Source organism: Lissotriton helveticus, chromosome 1_1 (assembly GCF_964261635.1).
Source record: "Lissotriton helveticus chromosome 1_1, aLisHel1.1, whole genome shotgun sequence".
In the NCBI taxonomy this organism is placed as follows: Eukaryota; Metazoa; Chordata; class Amphibia; order Caudata; family Salamandridae; genus Lissotriton; species Lissotriton helveticus.
Genome location: NC_136057.1, coordinates 311,481,293 through 311,506,822, shown reverse-complemented (window position 1 = coordinate 311,506,822; position 25,530 = coordinate 311,481,293). Strand labels below are relative to the sequence as shown.

The following is a 25,530-nucleotide window of genomic DNA, read 5'->3' as shown; positions in this document are numbered from 1 at the left end:
TAGTAATACAGTTTGTACACAGTTTGAATTTCAATTGTATATATACTTTTGATTTGATTACAGTAGATCTACTAGTAATGCAATGCTTTGAAATACTGTACATATACTTTGTATGGACTTTTTAGTAGAATGTTAAGTAGATTACTTTACAGGTTACTTGTCTTACACAGTGTAGTATACCTGGATGCTACGCTGGGGCATTTCCTGTAAACAGGTAAGTAAAAGTGTTTTAGTAATTTAGATATAGTTTTAAAGGGTTTCATAGATTTTCCAACTCAACACTTAAAAACTTTTCACAGAAAAAGAGCCAATGTTATCCTATGGAGGAAAATAGGGTTATCGATTCAAAGGTAAGTATTCGATGGTGGGAGTTGGGATTCTGGGGGTAGACTCAGGGGTCCCCCAGAGTCAAGGATGAACTCTTGTTACACCCTCAGCGGCACTAGGGTGGCCGGGTGCAGAGTGCTCAGTCCCAATGTTATCCAATGGGGGATAAGGGGCATCCGGTTGGTGGCAGTGACTAGCAGGCCACAGGGTTGTGGGAGCAAAGCTTCTGGACTTAAGCTCAGGGCAAATAGGGTTTCAAGCCAGTACAAAAGGAGCACCCTCAGCGGCACTGGGGAGGCCGGGTGCAGAGTGCTGTTTGGGCATCAGGCGCCCTGTACCCTCCAATGGGATATCCCCGGTTCGCAAACACACTCCAAGCTAGGGGACGAAGGTCTTCTGGGTGCAACCACCACTTGGAGAGGTATGTTAGGTTGGTTAGGCACCGGTGGTTAGGCCACCCAAGGCAGTGGGGCATCAAGTGCAGAGGTGCCTTTTAGGGACAGATCTTCTTACCAGTTCCTGGTCGCGGTTGGGGAGACCTTCAGGATTTAGGCTGCAAGCGTCTGCTGAAGGCTTGATGCAGGTCAGGGGTCACCGGATCTCGGATCAGGACCGCCGGGGAGATCTCCTTGTGGTGTTGGGCCACTCGAACTCAGGCCGTGGGCGACGGGTGCAGAGTGGTGCAGACTTGTGGATCTTGCTGGAGTCTGTCGGTGAACAAATCCGTTGTTCATTGGAGACAAATTCTTTGGTTTGGAGTTCTTGAGGTTGCTGTTGCAGGACACACCGGAGTTTCGCTTATGCAGGTTCGAGGTGGGGTCAGGTCGATAGAGCTGGGCCCAAGTCAGTAGACATCCTCCTCTTGTTAGCTTGGGCGCGGCTGTTCAGTCCTTCTATTCTTCTTGTAGTTTATAGTCTGAGGAAGTAAGGTTCAGGGGTGCCCCTGAATACCAGATTTAGGGGTGTTACAGGTAGGTAAAAGGTTGGGACTGGAAGCAGCAGGTGGCATAGGGAACCTCACTAAGGCGGCAAGCCTTTGAAGCTTTCCCTTCGTGGACCCTGCCCATCCTGGAGGAAGAGGCTTAGCACCTCGTCCCAGGATGTGCATTGTTTCAGACCTCCGAGAGCAGCAGGCTATCGACCCAGGGGTCCAGAAACATGTCTGGTGGTGGCAGCTGAAAGCAGCCACTCAGCCTGGTCACTAGTGGTAGGTCGTTTTTCAGGGGGCATCTCTAAGATGCTCTGTGTGTGCTTTTTTCATTAAATCCCACACTGGCATCAGTGTGGGTTTAATGTGCTGAGAAGTTTGATACCAAACTTCACAGTTTTCAGTGTAGCCATTATGGTGCTGTGGAGTTCTTAATGACAACCTCCCAGCACCATATACTCTTAATGGCAGCAATAGGGGTACAGGACTCATGCATGAATCCAAGGGAGATTTAGGAGGCACAGACTGGGCGGTCTCTCCTTTGGTAACCAAACTTGCGACCTTCACGGATCCATGAGGCCCAAATATGCACCAGTGTAAGCCGGTAAGGTGCTGAAGATGCTGAGTTTGGCGTCCTTAAACACCATAACCTGTTGAGGCATCGTTGTAGAGCCGAGAAATTCAGTGTGCATCATTACCAGCTGCGAAATCGGCTCCTCAGTCAGGAACCAGAAGCTAAAACGCACAGCACTTTGATGTCCTCACGGCTCCTCAGAATGTCGACGCTGGATCAAAGCCTACTTGGCGTCTTGTGTTTCTTTTTGGACTTTGACTTACTTGAAGACTTGGGAAACGATGAAGACTAGCCATTAGAACAAAATTGGGCCTGTGACTGAGTGGGAACGGTCTTTATGTGACTTCCATAAATGCTCCATGACAGCTTCACTTTTGTGGTCCGAGATTCCCTATGAGTGCATCTGGGTACGCTCCTTGCATGACTTGCAGTCATAGCAAGAAAACACCAGTAACACACATCAGGAGATCCATCATTGACAACTGTTTACAACGCTTCCTACAAAGCTTAAACCCTGTGGTTTAAGGAGCAAACATATTTCCTGGCACAAATAAAAGACATTTTTGCAGAAATGAATGTCAGCAGCCCTACATGCCAAGAACAGATGGTAAGTAGCATATTCCGTTCGAGGCATGTGGGCTGCTGAATTCATATCTGTGCATAGAATGTATAGCAGTCTCTCCCTTAGCGGTGGCTACCTGTGCCAGCTGCAGCAGTCTGAAAAAGAGTTTTTAGAACAGCCTGTCCTACAGCCGCTTGCTGTTTGGAATGTACATCTACACAGTAGTGTTTTGTGAAAGTATGTATGGTAGACCATGTGGCTGCTCTACATATTTCCTCTAGAGGAATGTTTCCTAGGAAAGCCATGGATGCCCCTAGTTTGCGTGTAGAATGCGCTCTTGGGGGAACTGTTAAAGTGCGTTTTGCTTTTAGATAACATATTTGGATGCACTTAACTATCCATCTGGCTAAGCCAGATTTTGAAATGGGGTTGCCTTTGTGTTGTGGTGAGAAGGCAACAAACAACGGTTTAGTCTTTCGAAAATCCTTAGTTCTATCAATGTAGTATAGAAGTGCTCTCTTGACATCTAGTGTGTGTAGAGCCCTTTCAGGTACTGACTGTGGATTTGGAAAGAACACTGGCAGTTCTATTGTCTGATTGATATGAAAATGGGATACCACCTTGGGCATGAATTTAGGGTTTGTTCTAAGAACTACCCTATTTGCATGTATTTGGATGAATGGCTCTTGAATAGTTAGGGCTTGTAGCTCGCTAACTCTTCTAAGTGAAGTAATTGCTACTAGAAATGCCACCTTCCATGTTAACAATTGTAATTCACATGAATGCAATGGTTCAAATGGTGGTCCCATTAGTCTGGTTAAAACAATGTTTAGGTTCCAGACAGGTGAAGGCGGGTGTTTTGGGGGGATTATTCTCTTGAGTCCCTCCATAAATGCCTTAATTGCAGGTACTCTGAATAGCGAAAGATGCTGTCTGTTCTGTAGATAAGCTGCAATGGCAGCTAAGTGTTTTCTTATAGATGAATAAGCTAGATTGCAACGATGTAGGTGCAAAAGATAGCAAATGATATTTTGCGTTGAAGCATCTAGTGGGTTTATGTCATTGTTATTGCAGTAGATGACAAAACGCTTCCACTTTGCAGCGTAACAAGCTCTGGTTGTAGGCTTTCTTGCCTCCTTGATAATGTTCATACAGTCAGGAGGTAAGTTTAGGTACCCAAACTCTAAGACTTCAGGAGCCAGATTGCAAGGTTCAGTTGTTGCGGATCCGGGTGCTGTATGTCTCCATGGCTCCGAGTGAGTAGAGTGGGTGTTAGCCGCAGTCTTTGATGAGGCACCACCGAAAGTTCTAGGAACGTTGTGTACCATGGTTGCCTCGCCCATGTTGGAGCAACCAGGATTAGTGTCAGTGAATGCTGGCGTAGTTTGCGTGCCACTAGCGATATTAACGGTGCTGGGGGAAAAGCGTACGCAAATCTGCCTGACCAGTTCATCCATATCGCATTGCCCTGCGACTGCGGATGTGGATGTGGAAACCTGGTGGCAAAGTACTGGCATTTTGCGTGGCGAACAGGTCTATCTCTGGTTGTCCCCACTGTTGGAAGTATGGTTGGATCACTGTGGGATGAATCTCCCAATCGTGCAGCTGTTGGCTGTGTCTGCTGAGCAGATCCGCTACTTGGTTGCCTTTGCCTGGGAGGTGTTCCGCCATAAGAAAAATGTTTCTTTGGATGGCCCACTTCCACATGCTTTGTGCTAGATGTGAGAGCTGTGGAGAGTGTGTTCCTCCCTGTTTCTGTATGTAGAACATTGCTGTCATGTTGTCCGTCCGGATCAACACAGCTTTGTTGCATAAATGTACTTTGAACGCTTTCATTGACAGAAAAATTGCCATCATTTCTAGCAAGTTGATGTGCATTTTCTTTTGTTGTGCTGTCCATAGGCCCTGCACTGTGTACTGAAGGACATGGGCTCCCCATCCTATCAGGGATGCGTCCGTCGTCAACACTATTTGTGGTACAGGCTCTTGGAACAGTCGTCCCTTGCAAAGGTTTTGTGGATTCCACCAATGCAGAGAGTTGTATGCACGACTGGTCACCAACACTAGGTCTTTCAACTGTCCTTGAGCCTGGTTCCACTGCCGTGCTAAACACTCCTGTAGCGGACGCATATGTAGTCTGTGGTGAGGGACTATGAAGATGCACGAAGCCATCATGCCTATGAGTTGCATAAACACTCGGGCAGAGAGCGAGTGTTGGGGCTTGAACTTTTGGATTAGTAGCTGCATACTGTTTATTCTTGCAGCGTTTGGGTATGCTTTTGCTGTCAGAGTATTTATTGTTGCTCCCAGGTACTGCTGTACATGGGATGGCTGAAGGTGAGATTTTTGGTAGTTCAACGTGAAGCCTAGGCTGTGCAGAAGGTGAATCGTTTTTGACATGTGGCTGGCACATTGCTGGGCTGACTTTGCTTGTATTAGCCAGTCGTCCAGGTACGGATAGACATGGATATGTTGTCTTCTTAAATGTGCAGCCACTGTCGCTAGGCATTTTGTGAACACTCTTGGAGCTGTTGTCACACCAAATGGAAGGACTTTGAATTGGTAATGTTGATCTAGCAGCGTGTACCTGAGATACTTCCTGTGAGCAAGATGTATCGGGATATGGAAATATGCGTTTTTGAGGTCCAAGGTTGCGAGGAAGTCGCCTTGCTGCAACAGCGGTAACAATTGTTGTAGAGTGAGCATATGCTCCGATAAGATGTAATGATTTAGGGGCCTGAGGTCCAATATTGGTCTGAGAGACCCGTCCTTTTTGGGGATGAGGAAGTATAGTGAATATACCCCTGTACCTTGATGTTCTAATGGTACTAGTTCTATGGCCACTTTTTGCAGCATGCTGATGACTTCTAGCTGCAATAGGTTGAGGTGTTCTACAGACATAGGACGGTGTTTTGGTGGTATGTTGGGTGGTGTGGAGGTTAGCTCTAGGCAATAGCCATCACGGATAATTTGCCTTACCCACTTGTCTGTAGTGATGTTTTGCCAGACTGGTAGGAACTGTTGTAATCGTCCCCCGACCGGTGTTATATGGTCTGGGGGTAGCGCTAAGGAGTCACTGTTTTGTGTTGGTAGAGGATCTGGTGGTGTTATTCCCTCGTCCTCTGCCTTTGTTGGTATTGCCGCGGTATCCACCTCTATTGTTTTTATTGTAGGTGGTTTGTGTGTTTCCCTTGTAGTTTGTGGTCCGCTGTGATGAGTTACCTCTTGTAGCACCCCTGTAACTTGAGCGACGAAAGTAGCCTCTATGTTGTTGTGACTGTAGGGCTCCCATAGACTTGGCTGTCTCAGTGTCTTTTTTCATTTTGTCCAGGATTGTATCTACCCCTGGACCAAATAAGTAGTCAGGATTGACTGGCTGGTTTAACAAAGTGGACTGGACTTCATTTTTAAAACCAGAAATGCGTAGCCACGCATGTCTCCTGGTCATAACACTGGTGTTAATAGACCTGGCCGCCGTGTCTGCTACATCTAAGGCACATTTAATGGAGGCGTTCGTGATTAGCTTTCCCTCCTGTACTAGTTGTTCAGCCTGTTCTTTGTAAGGCTCGGGTAAATGCTGGAGAAGTGTTTCTAAGGTGTCATAGTGTGCCCTGTCATACCTAGCTAACAGGGCTTGCGTGTTAGATATTCTCCATATGTTAGCTGCTTGTGCGGCTACCCTTTTCCCTGATGCCTCAAATATCTTTGATTCTTTGTCAGGAGGTGGAGCCTCTCCAGTTGTTTGAGAGTTTGCACGTTTACGTGCATTTGCTACCACTAAATAATCCAAAGGCAGTTGTCCCTTAATATATGTAGGGTCTAGTGGCGCTGGCCTGTATTTCCTTTCTATTCTTGGGTTAATGACCCGTGCCCCTAGTGGTATCCTTAAATATGTCTCCTGCATGTTTAAGTACCCCTTTTAACATAGGTAGTGTCTTAACAGTTCTTTCTGATGTGGCAAAAGTGTCAAAGAGGAAATCCTCCTCCACAGGGTCTGCATGCATGTCCACATTGTGATGGAGGGCTGCCCTTTCGATTAGTGAATTAAAAGCAGCTTTGTCCTCTGTAGGAGAAGGCCTAGCAGGGTATGCAGATGTATCAGGAATGGGTTGAGAGTCACCAGGATGTATTGGGTCAACACATGGCTGAGTGTGACTGTCTTGGTCAGTGTCAACTGGGTAGTTGTATTCCTGATCATATTCCTCATCCACCTCTTCATCTGAGTGTGTGGGTGTATAGGAGTATGGGTTAGGCCTAGTTGGCTGAATAGGCTCAAATAGAATAGGTGAAGTAGAACAGTCCCTTTTCTTTTTGAGTGGTATAGTGTAAGTCTCTTTCTCAGTCTCTGGTCTGATCTTCCTTTTGTAGAGAGTAAGTTTCCCAGAGTTAGGGTCAATGTAAAGTTGTGACTGTTCCACTGATTCCGGGTCTGGATGTAAGACTTCCTGTTCAGCAGTTCTGGGTGTTTTTGCCAATGTCTTTTGTTTGGTTTGTTTCGGTTCGATGCCGCTTTTTGCGACCACCTTTGTTTTTGAGGAAGGTGGTAGGTCAAACTTAATCGATCCAATGTCCTTTTGTGGTACTACAGTTTGTTTCGGTAGTGCCCGTTTCTTCGGAGCTGAAGTTTTTCCCGTTTCGACAGTCCTTTTCGTTTCGATTATGGGCGTGTGTCCTTGTGTTGATTTTGGAATCTGCGGTTTCGGATCGACGCCCTTTGGTCTCGGTTCCATGGCCTTTTTCGGGTCGATTTTCTTAGGCTCGATTGGTTTCTTTTGCATAGGCATTGGTTTGTCGCCTTTTTGTTTGGGGTCGACAACCTTCTTTGGATCGAGTCCCTTTTTTGTGTTAGAGACTGTCGACGCCAATGTTTTCGGTTCGACGACCTTTGGTCTTGGAGTCGATATAGAGTCGCTGCTTTTCGGCTCGACGACCCTTGTGTTTGACTCCGATGGTTCGACATAGTTTGGCCCGAAGACCTTATTGTCGATGAGTTTCTTCGGTCTCGACTCCGAGGGATCGACGTAGTGTGGTCCGAAGACCGTGTAGTCGATTAGTTTCGGTTTCGTTTTTGGTTCCCCAGCTTTTGGTTTCGATATTACCAATTTTGGAGTAGGTTGATCCGATGGCTCTTTTGTAATATTCTTAGCCGAGCTGTATTGCGGGGCTATAGAGTGTGTTTCGAGATCTTGGCTAAGGCCTTGTGGCGATGCCTCGACCTGAGCCTGTGGAACCATGGAGGTATAGGTATGGGGTGCCGTACTCACGGTTGGCCCAGTTTCCTCACTGGAGTCGTCCTCTACGGCTCTGATCCCTTGTTCGTCGTCCCCTATCTCGACCATGTAGTAGTCGGAGTCATGCTCCGACTATTGATCAGACTGTTGTTCATATTCTTCGGCTTCGACAAGATCTTCGTCGTCGAAGATATTTTCCGGCTCTGGCGCTGGTTTCTGCATTGTTAGCCTAGCGGCCCGTCGAGTCCGAAGTGTCTTTTTGGAACGAAATTGGGCACAGGCTAGGCAGTCAGATTCATTATGTTCAGTAGATAAACACTTGTTACATACAGGGTGATTATCGATATGTGTGTATTTTGAGTTACAGAGAGGGCATCTTTTAAATGGGCTCCGTTCCATCGACGACTGGTCGCGTGGCGCCGAGAAGGCCCGCGGCCCGATTCGACGTCCCAAGTTGAATAAAGTTTGTAAAGAAGCTTTTGGCACCGATTCGAGACAATACCAACGATACCGAAGGTCTTTTGGCCTTTAGTAGGTGTAGTTTTGATTCCGAACTTCGAGTAAAGGAAAGTACATCCGAACCCAATGGCGGAAAAAAACAATCTGAGGATGGAGAGGATGCCCATGCGCACTGTAGTCCACGGGAGGAGCCACCTATCACGTGATACTTCGAAGACTCTTCCAGGACAACAATGTGCAATCATCCGGACCCAACACTAGGCGGCGATCTATGCACAGAAATGAATTCAGCAGCCCACATGCCGCGAACTGTTATTTCGGTTTTGTTTCTGTTCCATTCACGTGGGACACCCTGCACCATTTGCATTGCATTGCATATGCATGAATACAGACTACTTCTATGTATGCTTAAACATGTGTGGTCATTTTTGTTGTTCTTGTCTATCAGCGACCTACTGAAGTCATATCATGCCATTGTGCTTCTTTAATATACAAGCTATACATATATTTTCCGATGAGAACCGTTGTTCCTTTGATAATATTACATGCCCTCGTTTTTATTGAGCAAGTTTGGCTTTGTTTTTTGTTAGATAACTATTTTGTAAGTAGACAGGCTGGCAGTGGAGATTTGTTTTGGGGCAGGTTAGGGGAGGGGGGGGGACGGGGGAGAGGAGGGGGCTTCAGAACGACAATTGCCAAACCAGTTTTCCCATGGACGTGTAGACCAGTGGTAGCCACACCCCTAGAGTTGGCTACCGAGCTCTGGAGACCGGGAATGGGGTTCTGCTATTTTGAGAGTGGGCAGAATAAAGCCTTCTGGGATAGCTGGATGGGACAAATCACATGAAACTGTCCCCAGGCCGGAGGGAACATAGTAGCCCGGTGGCTAGTGATTGCGACCTCCCTTAAAGGCACTTTCCAGGCATAAAATGAGCACCTGTGTCCCCCAGAACTCGGATATCGCTTGACGGTAATCAGAGGACTAAAAAAGTACTGCCCTGCTGACCTGGAACCAGAGGCTACACAGAAGTTTAACTGCACCTGCTGTGCCTTGGGTTAGCGAAGGAAAGGAACTGTGCCTGCTGTGTCCTGCTTGTGGAAAAGTCGTCCACCAAGTCCACCTAGAAGCAGAGACTCCAATAGTCAGATGGCTGACTTTGTGTGTGCAGGACAGTGCCACAAAATCTGAAGAAGCCTGCTGGGGAGAGTTGGTAGCCCAGATAAACAGATCGTCGCTTCTTGCCGCCATGCTCGAGACCAAGCCGAGATACTAAAAAGTTGCATCAGAATCTGATGGAATGGGGGAGTAATCAGAGTGCAGCTTAGTCGCCAAGTACAACAGATACCACCAAAAGAAGGAAATCACTGAGCTGGGTTACTGACAGCCTAGTGGCAACTGGACTTTTGCTAACCCAGAGAGGACTTGGACACCTGTTGCAAGACTTACCTAACGTACAAGTTACTACTTGTGTAACGATATATGTGTAAGAGACATTAGTTAGTATTAGATTTCTTACCTTAGAATATCCCCAGGCGTCAGACTGGATCCGGAAATTTTTGCGTAGCAGTACCCTTGCGCGTCGGTAGGCGTCGTCTGCGGCTCCGCGTCCGTCGTCGGCGCCGTGATGACGTCGTCGGAGTACTTAGACGCCACCTCCGCGTGCTGACGTCAGTTCTTAGACACAGCTTTTCCGTGCCAGAAACGCAGAGCCATGTTAAAAACCAACACTGGTGCCATTGAAACTAGGGCCCTGAAAGGGGACAACCCTAACCCTAGATATTGGTTTGCAGAACGGGGAGGATGGGTGGGTCGGTAAGGAATCTAATACTAACTAATGTCTCTTACAGATATATCGTTACACAAGTAGTAACTTGTGCATCTGAAAGAGACATGTTAGTATTAGATACCTTACCTTAGAATAGATACCCCAGCAATACCAACCCCGTTGGTGGGTCTGCGAACCAATAATCACACCAGAAAGTCCTGGAGGACGGAACGGCCAAAGAAGCCATCCCTCCGGACTTGGCTGTCCAGGCAGTAGTGTCTCGCAAACGTGTGCAGCGATGCCCACGTAGCCGCCTGACAGATGTCTTGTAAGGGCACACCCCTGCCCAGGGCAGTGGTGGTCGCCGTGGCTCGGGTAGAATGAGCCCGCAATCCAGCAGGAGGCTCCTTCCGAGCCAAGGAGTAGCACGCCTGGATACACAGGATGATCCACCGGGAGATGGTCCTCTTGTGCACCGCTTTCCCATTCTTCACGCCCACGTAACCAACAAAGAGTTGGTCATCCACCCGGAACTGGCGTGTGCGATCCAAGTAGAAAGAGAGCGCACGTTTTGGGTCCAGACGGTGGAGCCGCTCTTCCTCTTTAGAGGGATGCGGTGGCGGGAAGAAGGTTGGCGAGGTGATAGACTGCCCGATGTGGAAGGCCGTGACAACCTTGGGCAGGAAAGAGGGTTGGTACGCAGCACCACTTTGTCCGGATGGACAGAAAGGAAAGGTGGAGAACAAGAAAGGGCCTGGAGCTCACTCACTCTCCTGGCAGAGGTGATGGCAACCAGGAAAGCAGTCTTCAAAGTCAGAAGGCGAAGAGGACAGTTGTGAAGTGGCTCAAAGGGAGCGCACATCAGAAATGTAAGAACCAGGTTCAAGTCCCACTGAGGCATCACAAACGGAACAGGAGGAAACGTGTGTGTGATGCCCTTAAGAAATCTATTAACAATAGGGGACTTGAACAAAGAAGGTTGATCAGGCAGCCTGAGAAAGGCTGAAAGGGCAGAAAGGTAGCCCTTGATAGTGCCCAGAGCAGAGCCCTGCTGGGCAGGAGAAAGAAGGAAGAGAAGGACTTCAGAAAGAGGGGCATTGAGGGGATCCACAGCCTTTGCTGTGCACCATGCCACAAATCTGTTCCACCTGCAGGCGTATACCGACTTTGTGGAGGGACGCCTGGCTGCCAGAATGATGTTACAAACTTCAGGAGGCAAGTCAAATGGCCTCAACTGTCGCCGCTCAATCTCCAAGCATGGAGGTGGAGACTGGACAGGTTCGGGTGGAGGACCGTCCCCTGCTGCTGCGACAGAAGGTCCTCCTGAAGAGGCAGACGAACCGGGGGATCGACTGACAGACTGAGTAGCTCTGGATACCAGTACCTTCGCGCCCAGTCCGGAGCCACAAGGATGACTTGGGCCCGGTCGCGCTTGATCTTCTTCAGCACTCTGGGCAGAAGTGGTATAGGCGGAAAGGCGTACAACAGACCGCAACTCCACTCGCGACGAAAAGCGTCTCCGAGCGAGTGCCGCCTTGGAAATTCCAACGCACAGAACTGATGACATTGCGCGTTCTCTTCGGTGGCAAATAGATCTAACCAAGGCTCTCCCCATCGCTGAAAGAGGCCTTGCGCCACGTCCGAGTTCAGACGCCATTCGTGATCCATCATGCACAGACGACTGAGCTCGTCCGCCCTGGCGTTCAGAGAACCTGCCAGGTGTTGAGCCACCAGGGTCACGCCCTGGCGTTCCAGCCATTGCCAAAGGCGAAGAGCCTCTTGACAAAGGATCCACGACCCCACCCCGCCTTGTTTGTTGCAGTACCACATGGCGGTGGTGTTGTCCGTGAATACCTGCACTACACTCCCCCGGACAGAGGGGAGGAATGCCTTCAGTGCCAGACGAATCGCCCGGAGCTCCAACAGGTTGATGTGGAGCCGGGTCTCCGCCGGAGACCAGAGGCCTCTGATCTCCGCCTCTCCCAAGTGGCCTCTCCAGCCCTGGAGGGACGCGTCCGTCACAACTACGTGCTCCGGTTGGGGAAGGGAGAGTGATCTGCCGCTGACCCAATCGCGGTCCGTAAGCCACCACTGCAGCTGTCTCGCAGTGCCCTCCGAGATCTGGACGTGGTCGGATAGGTTGCCCTGATGCTGGGCCCACTGAAACTTCAGGCCCCACTGCAGAGCCCGCATCCGCCACCTGGCGTGATGCACCCGTAGGATGCAGGAGGCCATCAGCCCTAGAAGCCGCAGCGTCAACCTGACCGAAACCCGGGATAACGGCTGAAAGATGGGAATCAGAGCCTGAATATCCCGGACCCGCTGTTCGGGTGGATAAACCCGAAACCGCGCCAAGTCCAGAACCGCTCCGATGAAGAGGAGCTTCTGAGAGGGGCACAGGTGTGACTTCGGCACATTGATGGAGAACCCCAGCTGGTGCAGGAGGTCCGCCGTCGTCTGGAGGTGGCTGACGACTGTCTGGGGCGAGCCTGCCTTCAACAGTCAGTCGTCGAGGTAGGAGAAGACTGAAACCCCTAACCTGCGCAGATGAGCTGCGACCGCCGCCATCAACTTTGTGAACACCCGTGGGGCGCTGGTAAGGCCGAAGGGGAGCACGGTAAATTGAAAATGCTCGTGGCCCACCATGAACCGCAGGTAGTGCCGGTGGGCAGGCAGGACGGGGATATGAAAGTAAGCGTCCTGCAAGTCCAATGCTACCATCCAGTCTCCTGGGTCCAGGGCAGCCAGACCCTGAGCCAGTGTCAGCATCTTGAACTTCTCCTTCCGGAGGAAGCCGTTGACGTTCCTTAGGTCCAAGATAGGGCGTAGGCCCCCTTTGCCCTTCTTGGGTACCAGAAAGTAGTGGGAGTAGCACCACACCCTACTTCTGGCCCAGGAACGCGCTCGATGGCCCCCTTGGCCAAGAGGGCCGTAACTTCCTCTTGCAGAAGTCGCAAATGATCCATCGATACACGGTGGTTCTGCGGTGGCATGGCTGGAGGAGTCGCCTCGAAGGGGAGGGAGTAGCCCCTTCGGACGATTTGCAGCACCCACCTGTCCGATGTGACAGTGCGCCAGTGGAGGTGGTGATGGCGAACCCTGCCCCCCACTGGCGTCACATGGGCCTGAAAGCACGGACTAGGAGGGTTTAGAGGCGGAGGGTTTAGAGGCGGATGCTGCGGGGGAAGGTGTGGACTGACCTCGCCGCTGCCCCCGACCGCCCGGACGGCGGTTCCCACGGCCGCCACCGCGTTGGGTATTGCCCTGCGGTGCGTGGCTGGCAGCGCGTGTGGGCGCACCCCTTCCGTGGCCACGAAAGGAGTGAAAGGCAGCCGATTGCTGGCGCTGGCCCGAGAGGCCCAAGGACTTGGCCGTAGCCCTGGAGTCCTTAAAGCGCTCAAGCGCATGGTCTGCCTTGTCGCCAAAGAGGCGACGGCCATCGAACGGCATGTCCATGAGCGTGCTCTGGACATCTGCCGAGAAGTTGGCGGACCTCAGCCAGGCGTGGCGTCTGACCGCCACCGTCGTTGCCATCGCTCTACCTAGCGAGTCGGTGGTATCCAGCCCACACCTGATGGAATACTTGGCTGCATCCCAGCCCTCCACAAGGGCTTGGCCGAGTTTGGCCCGTACCTCCAACTGACACTCTGGCAGCACTTCCGCGACCTTATCCCACACAGAGTGGGTGTAACGTCCCAAGAGGCAGGCGTTGTTGGAAGACCGCAGGCCTAGACTAAGGGATGAGAAGATCTTCTTCCCATACTGGTCATACCTCTTGGATTCCCTGTCCGGCGGGGCTGACGGGAATGCGGTCTGGGAATTGGAGGCCTGGATGACCAGGCTCTCGGGGGTAGGGTGGGAGGACAGGAAACATGGGTCGCCCGGGGCTGGGCGGTGGCGTCTGGCCACGTTCCTATCTACAGGCGAACCCGTAGCGGGCTTGGACCAAGTGCCCAGAAGAACGTCAGTCAAGGCCTCATTAAAGGGCAGCAGAGGCTCGGCCGAGCTTGACTGCGGTTTAAGGACCTCAGTGAGGAGGTTAGTCCTCACGGCCGCGACGGGGAGCTCAAGGCCCAAGGCCTTGGCAGCCCTCATCAACACCACACTATATGTTGCCCCCTCCTCCGAAGCCACGGTAGGAGGGGAGACAAAACCAGTGTCCGGAGAGGTGTCTCCCCCCAAGGTCTCCTGTCCAGTCTCATGAGACTGACATTCCCTGGTCAGAGGGTCCTCAGACCCCTCCAAGTCCTCTTCATCACTTATCTCCTGAAACTCAGGGTTCTCAGCTAATGGGGCCTGTTCGTAGAAGTGAAACTCCCCAACGGGGCCGTCCCGGCGCCGGAACAGGAACGAAGGTGGAACCGGGGACGGCGCCGCCCGAGGACGGCGCCGGAGGAGACACCTGAGGGTCCGACGCCGGGGAGGTCGTAAGGTCCACCGCCGACGAACCTGATCCCGAAGGAGGTCTAGCGGCGTCCTGCGGCGCCGGGCCCGAAGGCGCCGGCGGCGTTGGAACAACTGAACCCCTCGGTGCCGTCGGGATAACGGGAACCTGCGGCGCCGGGCCCGAAGGCGTCGGCGGCGCCGGGGCCGAAGCACCCGACGGCGTCGGGGCAGATCCCCCCGACCCGCTAGGGGTCCCAGACGGGTCCGCTGGGCCCGAAGGCGCCGCGGAGCCCGTCGGAGGAGAGAGTTTCCTCATGGCCATGAGGAAGCGCTCGATCTCCTCCGACGTCGCGTTGAGCCCAGGGACCGTGGGGTATGGGGCTGGACGCGGCGCCCGCGACTCAAGCGGAGCCGCGTGGGCGGTGTCACCCGAACCCCCGGCTGCATCGCGTGAGCGTCGGGGGGAGTCCGAGGAGCGATGATGCCGCTTGGACTTCTTTAGCCGCTTACCCGACGACGACTTCGACCCAGAGGAGTGCGGCCTACCCTCGGAACTGTGATGGCTCCGAGCCCGGGACCTGTCCCTCGACCTCCCATGGGATCGGGACCTCTCGCGGCGCGGGCCCGACTGCCGGATTTCGAGCCGCCTGCGGGACCGCTCCCGTCTGGCCTTCGAAGAGAGGGCCCGGCAGTCGGAGCAGGCCTTGTCGTCGTGGTCGACGCCGAGACAAGATAAACACACGCGGTGAGGATCCGTGACCGACATCAGGCGGTCGCAATCATCGCAGTGCTTAAACCCGGGCATCCCTACGGCACCGTTGGAGTCGAAAACTCGAAAAAGGATCAAAAATGATCAAAAAGGGTTAGTCAAAAAGAGACTAGGGTTACTGCTTTTTCCAGATCTGCGCTTGCTGGCGCGGAAAAAAAGAAGAACTGACGTCAGCACGCGGAGGCGGCGTCTAAGTACTCCGACGACGTCATCACGGCGCCCACGACGCCGACGACGGACGCGGAGCCGCAGACGACGCCTACCGACGAGCAAGGGTACTGCTACGCAAAAATTTCCGGATCCAGTCTGACGCCTGGGGATATTCTAAGGTAAGGAATCTAATACTAACGTGTCTCTTTCAGGGGCGTGGCCAGCGACCAGCTAAGATGGCCGCATCTTAGGAGAGCTCCGTGGTCCGGCGAATCTCCCCTACACATCCGCACACTGATCCTGCCCTAAAACTGCGGAAATAGTGACACAGGACACCGGAGCACTCCCGCTGTCCGGGGACCCCTTCAGCGCCGTGATCGGACCTGCTGCCGCCGGAATCTGCTGCGCTAAGTGTTGCGGCCTGCAGTAACGGCCGGAGCCGGGGACTAACTTTGTAGCCAGGACCCTGCAGGCGGCACGGCGGGAAGGACCCCCACTGTCGGAGGCAGCCGCGGGGCCAAGTGACAGCATCGGAGCCTGGAGGGCGGCGGCCGGTGTCCGTGAGGCGCCCTCCGTGCCAGCTGACCCGAGAGTGGAGCCGGAGGTGTGGTGGGGCTGGTGGGCGGCCCGGAGCGAGTCCGGCGCTGCCGAGGACGGAGAGGAGGCACTACTGCGGGGCGGAGAGACACACGGACGGCGCCATACGGGGGGGGCCTGAAGGTGAGGGCCCACACTGCAACTACTCCCTGGGGGCGATAATACTACGCACGGGCTCACCTCACGGTCTGCACGGGCCTACACGACCCCGTGTCAACACTTGCTGGAGGACCTACCACTGCTGGCGACGCAGTCCTGGTGCGGCCCGCGCGTCTGCGTTATGGAGGATGAGGCCCCGGTGGAGGGGGTGCGTACCGGTAATGCTGGCATCCGGCCCCTGACGAGGTGAGGTACTGGGAGGATTGAGAAGCGCCCTTGAACGCTCGAGCGCCTCCCTGGGCGGGAAGCGCGAGCGCTGCCTGACGCCCAACCTGAGACCCAGGGCAGAGACACTGAGAGACACAGAGGGGACAAGGCTGATGCATAGAGGTCCTTGCCCTGGGGGAGCCTGTGGAGTGACTGTCCGGTGCTCAGCTGGTCACCTGCGCGTTCCTTGAGGCCCGAGGGCACTGCAGGACCCGCCTCAGCGGGTCAGACGCTGGGAATAGGCCACGCTAGGCCGCGCCGTGGGCCGTCAGGTTCACGCAACCGCTGCTGCGAGGAGGAGGCGTCCTGTTGGCTGTTGCGCTCGGGAGTGTGGTGTCGCACTCAAACCCGCCGGGCTTCTACGCCGCTGGGTACTGGCCCGCAGAGTAACACTTGCCACCGGGGGGCGCCTTCCCGGCCGGTGTGAGGAACAGATCGCGGCCAGGCCCGGTATCCGACGGCTCCGGATCGGCCCTGGGTCACACCCTGATTCGACTCGACCACGCAGGCGGCAGTTGTCGCGGACGACGAACGCTCCAGCCCATCAGCTAAGGACCCGGCTCCATCATGCGGCCCCCCAAAGGAGGAGCAGGGACCCAAACTAATAAGATTGACCAATACGCAGTATCTCGCACGCAACAGCAGCCGGCGGGGGCGACGAAGGACGCCAAGGAGCAGGCGGAACCGTCCCTGAACGCCATCATGGCCGCCATCCAGACACTGGGAGCCAATCTTGAGTCGAAAATTGACAAGATCTCTATCGAGGTGAACCTACTGCGCGAAGACCTGGGAAAAACCACTGAGCGGTCCAAGTCTAATGAAGGGGCCATAAAGACACTACAGGCCTCAGAAAAACGCCTGGAAGACAGGGTGACCGAGCTCATCCACCAACACCAGAAAATGGCGCTAAAGCTTGAAGACCAGGAAGGGAGGGCCCGGAGAAGCAACATACGCGTGGTAGGTGTGCCGGAGGGATTGGAAAGGGACAGCACGGAGCTGTTTCTAGAGGACCTTATCCTGCGACACCTAAAGCCCAAGAGACTGTCCAACATCTTTACCATTGAGCGGGCCCACCGAGCCCCCATCCCCCAAGCCAAAACCCGGGGCCTTGCCTAGAACCATAATTGCCAAAGTGCTCAATTACAGGGACCGTGACGCGATACTCCAAGTCGCCAGGCAACAAGGTGACTTGCACTATGAAGGGGCAATAATACGATTCTTCCCTGACTTCACGCTACAAGTCCAACAGGAACGACGATCATTCCAAGGGATCAAGGCGGCACTCCGTGAGCGAGGACTTAAATATATGATGTTCTTCCCGGCGAAATTGAAAGTTCTGTCTGGGGGTAAATCCTACTTCTTCACCACACCGGCGGCGGCCCAGGAGTGGCTGGACAACGCAGCGCCGGAGGCCCGGGCAGAGGGAGACAGCACCAACTGGAGAGAGCCTGGGGCCTCCTCCCCTGGCTCCGCGGCTGGTCGACAGGACGGAGATGACCGGAGCCAGAGGTCCTGGCGCTCCAGATCAAACAGCCCCCGTTGGGGTTCAGCTCGAGACAATGGAGTCGGATGAGGTCACAACACTGCTGCCGATGATCGTCGAACAGTAACGTATATTACATTCCGTGTGACCATGTTTCATTAGGTGGTTCACATAGACTTGCGGGACTCGGGGGACCTTAAACCAGTGTCCTGTGTACTTCGCACAAGTGTTAAGACTCACAAGGGCAGCATAGGCTGGCGAAAGGGGAGTGAGCCAACCACGTTTCCCACAAGAAGTTCCTCGGAGAGGGCTCGCCTCTCTTCTGGGGGGGGGTTCTTGGGCGACAGGCGCTCTGCTAATTGGGGTGGTGGGTAGTTCACAGACCCACGGAGCAGGGGGCAGGGAGGGGGGGACTGTTGTTCGGGGAAGGGTGGTTTTTAACCTCCGAGTTGGGAGGGAGGGGCTAGTGGATTCTACAACTGTAATGCTATGCACCGTTTGCCTGAATTGCTCATGTTGGGGGAGATGTTGGGAGGGTGGGGGTGTTGAAGAAGTTTCACGGTCACGAGTAGTCCGCACTGTCAGGTACAGATCTGGCACCAAAGTACAGGCGAACATTGCCTCACCAGAATGGAGTCAATTGTCTAGAAGATCCTTGATCAACTGCACTGCATACACCTACCAAGGGGGAACCTGGGAGGGGTGGAGAGTGGGGGGTCCTTCACGTTCCCACGGAAGATGTTGCCGGGTAGTCAGCCGCAGCGCCGGGGTGGTGGGACGGGGCACCCTACACAATAACGGCTATGGCTAGGAGGTGGGAGAAGAGTCTTAAAGTCCTTAGCTGGAATGTAAACGGATTAGGAGACAAACTCAAACGCACCATTGTCCTACAGTTCATCAAACGACACCAGCTGGATGTGGTACTAGTTCAAGAAACTCATCTGTTGGGGAACGCTTGTCAGGCCTTAAACAGGTGGGGATACACTCTAGCAGCTCACTCCGGCTTCACCTCCGGCTCCCGTGGGGTGGGGATCCTCCTGCGTCGCTCACTGCCCCTCCGAATAGACCTCACTAAATCTGACCCACAGGGACGCTTCACAGCTGTGTCTGGACGGTGGGAGGGCCGCACACTTAACCTACTTTCTGTCTACATCCCGCCAGGCCTCCAGACTCAGGCCTTCACGGATCTGGGCACACTACTCCTCTCCCTTCCTGATGGCCTTTTGGTGCTAGGTGGGGACTTCAACGCAGTGGTGTCAGGGACACTAGATCGGCAGCCCCCTAGAGATCTGCCCCAGCGACAGGGGTGGCTACCGGACTTCCTCGAGGCCTTCGGGCTCACGGACGTCTGGCGCCTGCTCCATCCTGCAGGCAGAGACTTTACATTCTTCTCCGGGGCGCACCATTCCTTTTCGCTCTTAGATTACATCCTTACTGTGCTACAACATGACATGACGTTACGGGAGGCGACACTTTTGCCCAGGGGCATCTCAGACCACTCAACGGTCCTAACACACGTAACAATCGGAAACAGTTGTGAGGGCTGCGTAGCGCCAATAAATGCATGGCAGTTAAAACACGAGGGCACCAGGAAGGACATATCAAACTCCATCACACAGTACTTTGACAATAATGTGGGATCAGTTGACTCCCCCGTCACTTTGTGGGAAGCATTTAAACCCGTGATCAGGGGAGAGGCGCTCTCGACCATCTCGATTAGACGGAAGGAGCAACGCAGACAGGTCACAACACTTGAAGAAGATCTTGAAGACCTGCAAAGGGAGGCGATAGAAACTGGGACCAGGGAAGTTAGTCACACCTTGCAGTTGAAAACAGCGGAATACAGAGCACTGGTTACCCAAGAAGCTCAAACTATGGCCCGGCACAAGATGGGTAGGCTCTATGATCAAGGCGACAAAGCCGGCAAGCTTATAGCTTGGCTTGAAAAAAACCAGCAGGCCAGTAGGGTGGTGCCGGAAATACGCACTGAGTCTGGGGTCGTAATCACAGAACCTCGGGAGATAGTGAGAGTTTGCCGGCGAGAATCAGATCGCCCGGAGGAGGACTCTATAGACCTCCTAACCGATATTCGGATGCCTTCCTTATCGGATGAAGATCGGGAGGCCTTGGATAGCCCGCTTACCGAGGCCGAACTACAACGTGCAATAGGGGACCTCCGCCCTGGGAAGGCTCTAGGCCCCAATGGCCTTCCTATAGAGCTTTACAAGCTTAAACCCGACGTCATCACAGTAAGTATCTAAAACCCATGTTCGACGAGAGTAAGGAGAAAGGGGTGTTGCCTCGTGATCAGCGCATAGAGACCATAGTGGCGATACCGAAGGAGGGGAAACCCACAGACTTATGTGCTTCATATAGGCCAATCTCGCTCCTCAACGCGGAGCCCAAAATACTGGCCAAAACACTCGCTAATAGGCTCCAGCCGATGCTTCCCACGTTGGTCCACCCTGACCAATCGGGATTCATGCCCCACCGCAACACGGCACTCAACATCAGACGGTTACATGGCGTTCTGGGGCAGCGCCACAGGCTACAGGAGGAGGCAGTGGTGGTTTCTCTGGACGCCACCATGGCATTCGACACCCTAGAGTGGCCGTATATGTTCGCAGTCCTGTGCAAACTGGGCTTTGGTCCTCAATTTATAGCATGGGTGCGACTCCTATATGCAGAACCCTTGGCGCAGGTACTTGTTAACAACAAGGTGTCTGAGGTTTTCACACTCGAGAGAGGGACTAGACAGGGTTGCCCCCTCTCCCCTCTTCTCTTCGCCCTGTCCCTTGAGCCGCTGGCAGCCTGGATACGACAAGACGTTTACTTGAAAGGCATAGTCTGGGCGGAAGGACAAAATATCACTCTACGCCGACGACATCCTCCTGTACCTATGTAGACCGCGCAGGTCGATAATGGCAGCCCTTGATATATTCGCAAGCTTCGGTCGCAACTCTGGCTTACGGGTCAACTGGAGCAAATCATATCTCTACGTCCTGCGGGGTGATCCCCCGAGGCTCCCTGACACCTGCCCTATCACGGTAGCAGAGGACGGATTCAAGTACCTGGGAGTGTACATAACCACGAACAAGGCCCTACTATACGAGCTAAACCTCAAACCGCCGTTAAGTCGGCTCCAAAGGGACTCCAAATCCTGGCAGCACCTACCACTGTCTCTACTGGGCCGGGCAGCCCTATTTAAGATGCTAGCGTTGCCGCGCTTCCTCTACGCGCTACAAAATTACCCAGATCTAGTATATAACACATACTTTGCAGCAATAGAGGCGGCACAGCTCGACCGCCTCTGGGGCGTGTCACCCAGAATCGCGCTGACCAAATTGACGCTGGGGTGGTATGATGGCGGTATAGCCCTACCAGACATTCGCAAGTATTACTGGGCAGCCCACCTCTCAGCAATCAACCAGGGGACGTACGGCGCGGGGAATGATCCCGCCTACGGTATGGACAGATGGTTGCTTCCCGGGGGGAACTACGAGAAAGCACTCTACTCTAAACGGGGTGCACGCCAACTCACTGGACCTACATTACATGCGGTACAGGTGTGGCACGCCGCCCAGAAGAAGCTCGGATGGTCAGGAGTCCTCACCATGGCCACGCCACTTTGGGCCTCTGAACAACTCGGCAACCTCGGACGTACTAAGGGCTTCCGCGAATGGGACCCGATAGGAATCTCCCAAATCAAGGATATCTGGGGCCCCAAAGGGATCCACGCGTTCGCCCACCTACGGGACACATACGAGTTGGCGCAAACTGAATACTATCGATACTTACAGGTGAGACACTCCTTACAGGCAAATATCCCTCCAGAGACTACACTACCACAATCCTCCCCACTTGAGGATAGGATACTCGATGGGCACATGACAGAACACGCCATATCACTCACATACAAAAAACTAATTAATCACCCCCCTGACATGCTCCTACCCCTTAGAGAGAAATGGGTTGCTGATGGGCTTGAAATAGACGAGGAGGAATGGATGTATGCCTTGGCCTCACCGCGTGAGGTCGCGATATCGGCCCGCCTGCGACTGATCCAACTGAAGGTACTCCATAGAGTGTATATCTCCTGTACAAGGTTACACCTCATGGGGAGGGCTGATACTGTACTCTGCAGGAGGGGATGTGGTGGCACGGGTACCTTCTTTCATGTGTTGTGGGGCTGCCCCAAGATTCAACTATATTGGAGAAGGGTGGTGCAGTGTATGCAGGAGGTATGGGAGGTGGAGATTCGCCCAGAGGCAAAGAGGTGTCTTCTTAATATCTGGGAGCCAACAGACCTGCCACCGAAAGGGAGGCTCTGGGTTATGCTCGGACAAATGGTAGCAAAGAGGAACATCGCCAGACTCTGGGGCAGTCCGGATCCATCTAAACTGACAGAATGGCATAGCGATATGGACTGGTGTATGCTACAGGAAAAGACTGTGTATGTGGCGAGGGGGTGTCCCCGGAAATGGGTGGAAGTATGGTCCAACTGGAACGATTACAGGGGGGGGGTGTCTGCGAGCCTCCGTCCACCACGCAGGCGCGCGCAGAAGATCTGTAAGAATCCTAACGACCTTGTGGTTCCAGGTGCTTTAGAGTTGGGAAGTACAATTGCATCGCCTGTGCAGAGGTGAACTTACCGTGCTCGACGAGATGACCGTGTGGGGGGATTTGTTCGATTGTTGGGGTTCATTTTACGATATTCTTGAAACGTGCGCTCATGTCTATGGCTATAAGAAACGGAAAATCAGACCTACACTATCCTTCTCTGAACAGTGTGACACCTGCACTTTACCACGCCGCCGTGCCCCCGGGATGACGGCTTTGGGCTGTGTAATATCTGAAGCAATACACGTGTTACCCACTGCGTGGCCAGCCCGAGGGGTTGTAGGCTGGAATCTGTGTACCATGGACGATCAAAAAAAAAAAGGTCTTAAAAAAAAAAACAAAAAAAAACGTGTCTCTTTCAGATCAGGATCGCAGACCGAGGAGTAGCCCCAATAAGACCCACGTCGACTGCACACCATCTTTAGGATCCTTGAGCATTTTGAATTCCTTGCAGCAGGATCACTTCATAGACGTCAATAGCATAGAGCCACTGATGCTGGAACTGAACAAAAAAAACGCTTTTCTTGATGCGGTAACTGTTTTGTTGGACCTTACTGGTCTCCTTGACTGGTTGCCTGCTGGAGTTGTTCGCCCAAAGTAACCCCACACCAACCTGTAAATCTTTTTCCAGAAAAAGTTTCCAATAGTCAAATTTGTTGACTGATTTATTGTGCAAAATCTATATGTCCGGAAGCCTGCTGTTGATCGTTTTCGTTTGTGTCCATAAAGTAATAAAAATATAATCTATTTTTATAACTTTTTGTAGGATTTCTTGATTGATGGGCTTCTTTCTTCTTCAATTATTTGGTCCTGTTTAAATGCTTTACACTTGTTTCTTTGTTTATGCCCGACTGCTCAGGGTTGAGATAAGGTTTAACAAACGAAACCAGACTGGTCCTAAAGGAGTTGATAAAGTACTACACAGTGAGGTCACACAACCGTACTATAGATATCCCATTTCCTCACAACTGGATCTTTGATTTGGCTATGTTTGGATTAGGAATCTAGCTAAGCTATGCTATCATGGGATGCTTATTGATGCCTGGATAGGTGTTCTGATAAAACACCATACATAGGTTTTCTACTCGGCCATGCAGTCTCCCTCTGACAGCATTGAATGGAAAAACAATCTGAAGAGCACATCGAGCAGTAGTCTACTAGGAATCTTGGGTCAGTGTTGTAGGTGAAAAGGCTATATTTAAAAAATGTTATCATAAGGATAACATACCTCTAAATACCCAATATAATGGACCAACTCAACAAAGTGCAAGGTGATGTACAGCAGAAAACCAAATGATGCTCTAACACCATGCATATTTCTTCTGAGAGGCATATACACAGATGCACAGTAAAATCAGTAACTTGTCAAGATTTTGCCGAACCAATAACTTTTGAGAATATTTTTATAAGCCTCAATCATAGTCTTACCATTTTGGACTCGTAGATATAGAGAGCCTTCAGCAATGGGGGCTGCGGTGTAAGCAGACTCTGCAAACTAAGGTCATCCTGTGCCAGGCTATCTACGAGCACCTTCAGATAACCGCTATTGGCGAGGTACAATAACCATTGTTGCTGCTTATCAACAGACACAATACGATCCAAGAGAGCTAAAGCCAGCATCTGCAAAAAGAGGAGAAACTCTTAGGAAGGGGACATGAAGACTGCAGAAGATAGAAGCATTGGAGTGGGTAGAGCAAGGGAAATCTAGAGATATCGGCTGAATTAGACATACGGCTGGCTAAAAATCATGTAGAAAATTGGAATTTAAAAGTGTTGGCAGAAAAATCACATATACACCAAGGCAATGCTTTACTTTAGGGTAGTCTATTTGTTACTGACAATGTTACTGAGCACTGTGATGAGAAATGAATGTTTTTTTATATCCTGTATATTAAAATGTAAATACATAAAATTACCAATGGCTAAATTACTTAAACTGATTAAACCCCAATGTCTACGAAGAAGGTTGTTGCTATTACCCTTCCTATTTCATGTCCATCGCAGGCATCTCGACAGATGACCCCCATAAGAGCAGCACCGTAGCTCTCAATGATAGCAAGGTTTTCTCTCTGGAGTCTACTAAATGCATCCTCTGGAGCAGTTAGCCGTTCCCACATTGTCTTCTGGGCTATAAATGTTTAGAGAAAATAAGAAAGTAAGATGATGAAAAAAGAGATTGACATGGCAGGGACTATATTGCACATCCTGGACAAATGGTCTGAAGGTGATAAGCTGCAAAGAATAAAACAGTGACACATGAAATATACTGGGTTTTTCCCTGTCAAGAATAGTTGGGACAACTGTAAGTGCCCTATTTTTAGGAATAACAAGAAGGATGAGAAAAGGCACGCATGGTCTGAGAAAGACAGTGAATATCACTGTGCACAAGAGTGTAGATTCACAGTAGGAGTAGGTCTGGTGCAGACTCCGAGAACATGAATGAGCCAAAGCTACACAGGATATCTTATAGCATATTGCTGTAGCACATATAAGTAACATTACTGTACTCCCGATATCTTCATGAACATAAGACTAAAGCTAAAAATTGTTGGGACACTCAAGCTACTGTTAGCCCATTTTTGAAAGGTGTACACATGCAGCGATATTACATTTGTTGTCAGGTACATCAACGGAGAGCCTGCACAAATACCTGCTTCAAATGTATCTGGCTCATCAGGTCTCTGAGCAATCTGCAGATAATATAGCAGGGATCCATAGAGGTGTGCTCTCACTCGCTGGAAACCACCACCTACTCAGACAGAAGAAACAAGGATTCATTAACAAATCCGAGCAAAGCAGAGAACCTAATTGAATACCTATATGTAAATAAAACACTTACATTGGTAAATGTTGGGCAGATTTTATTTTATAAATTAAACATCATCTACTGAGACATGCGTTATGTTGGCGTAATGCACAAGTGATTCTGGAAATGCTATTTCATTGGGTCTTCAGAGTTTCATACTGAGAAAAGTGATCAAAGCAAACCTAAGAACAACATAATGGCTCTGCCAGAGGGATTCTTAGACAGGCTTTGAGAAAGTGAATAGCTCTTGCAAACATCTGAGTGAATTGATATTTCAGACATCCTTTAAAGGGAGTGAGCTGTGTTTGACAACAGATGAAGTACTGGGCCATGCTCAGACATCTGGCTGAGTGAGCATAGTTGATGCAGAGCCCTTCTGGACATTAAAGAAAGCTCACATGCCACTGAGTGAGTGAACATAGCTGAATGTAGCCCACACACAGAGAGCAAACATTTTGTAAATCTCAGGTTCTGAACACCCTTCTAGAAATTTCAGCTGTGCAAAT

The 25,530-nt window shown here is 51.7% G+C and overlaps 1 protein-coding gene across 2 annotated transcripts in view; it reads right to left on the bottom strand.

Moving 5' to 3' along the window:
* NUP205 (nucleoporin 205) overlaps positions 1-25,530 on the bottom strand; it is a 920,380-nt gene that overhangs the window by 206,270 nt on the left and 688,580 nt on the right. For both annotated transcript variants that reach the window (XM_078671666.1, XM_078671676.1), the window contains exons 30-32: positions 24,869-24,967; positions 24,198-24,346; positions 23,647-23,838 (exon numbers count right to left, since the gene is read on the bottom strand). In XM_078671666.1, the coding sequence (XP_078527792.1) occupies positions 23,647-23,838; positions 24,198-24,346; positions 24,869-24,967 (440 nt within the window). The remainder of the gene's footprint in view (positions 1-23,646; positions 23,839-24,197; positions 24,347-24,868; positions 24,968-25,530) is intronic.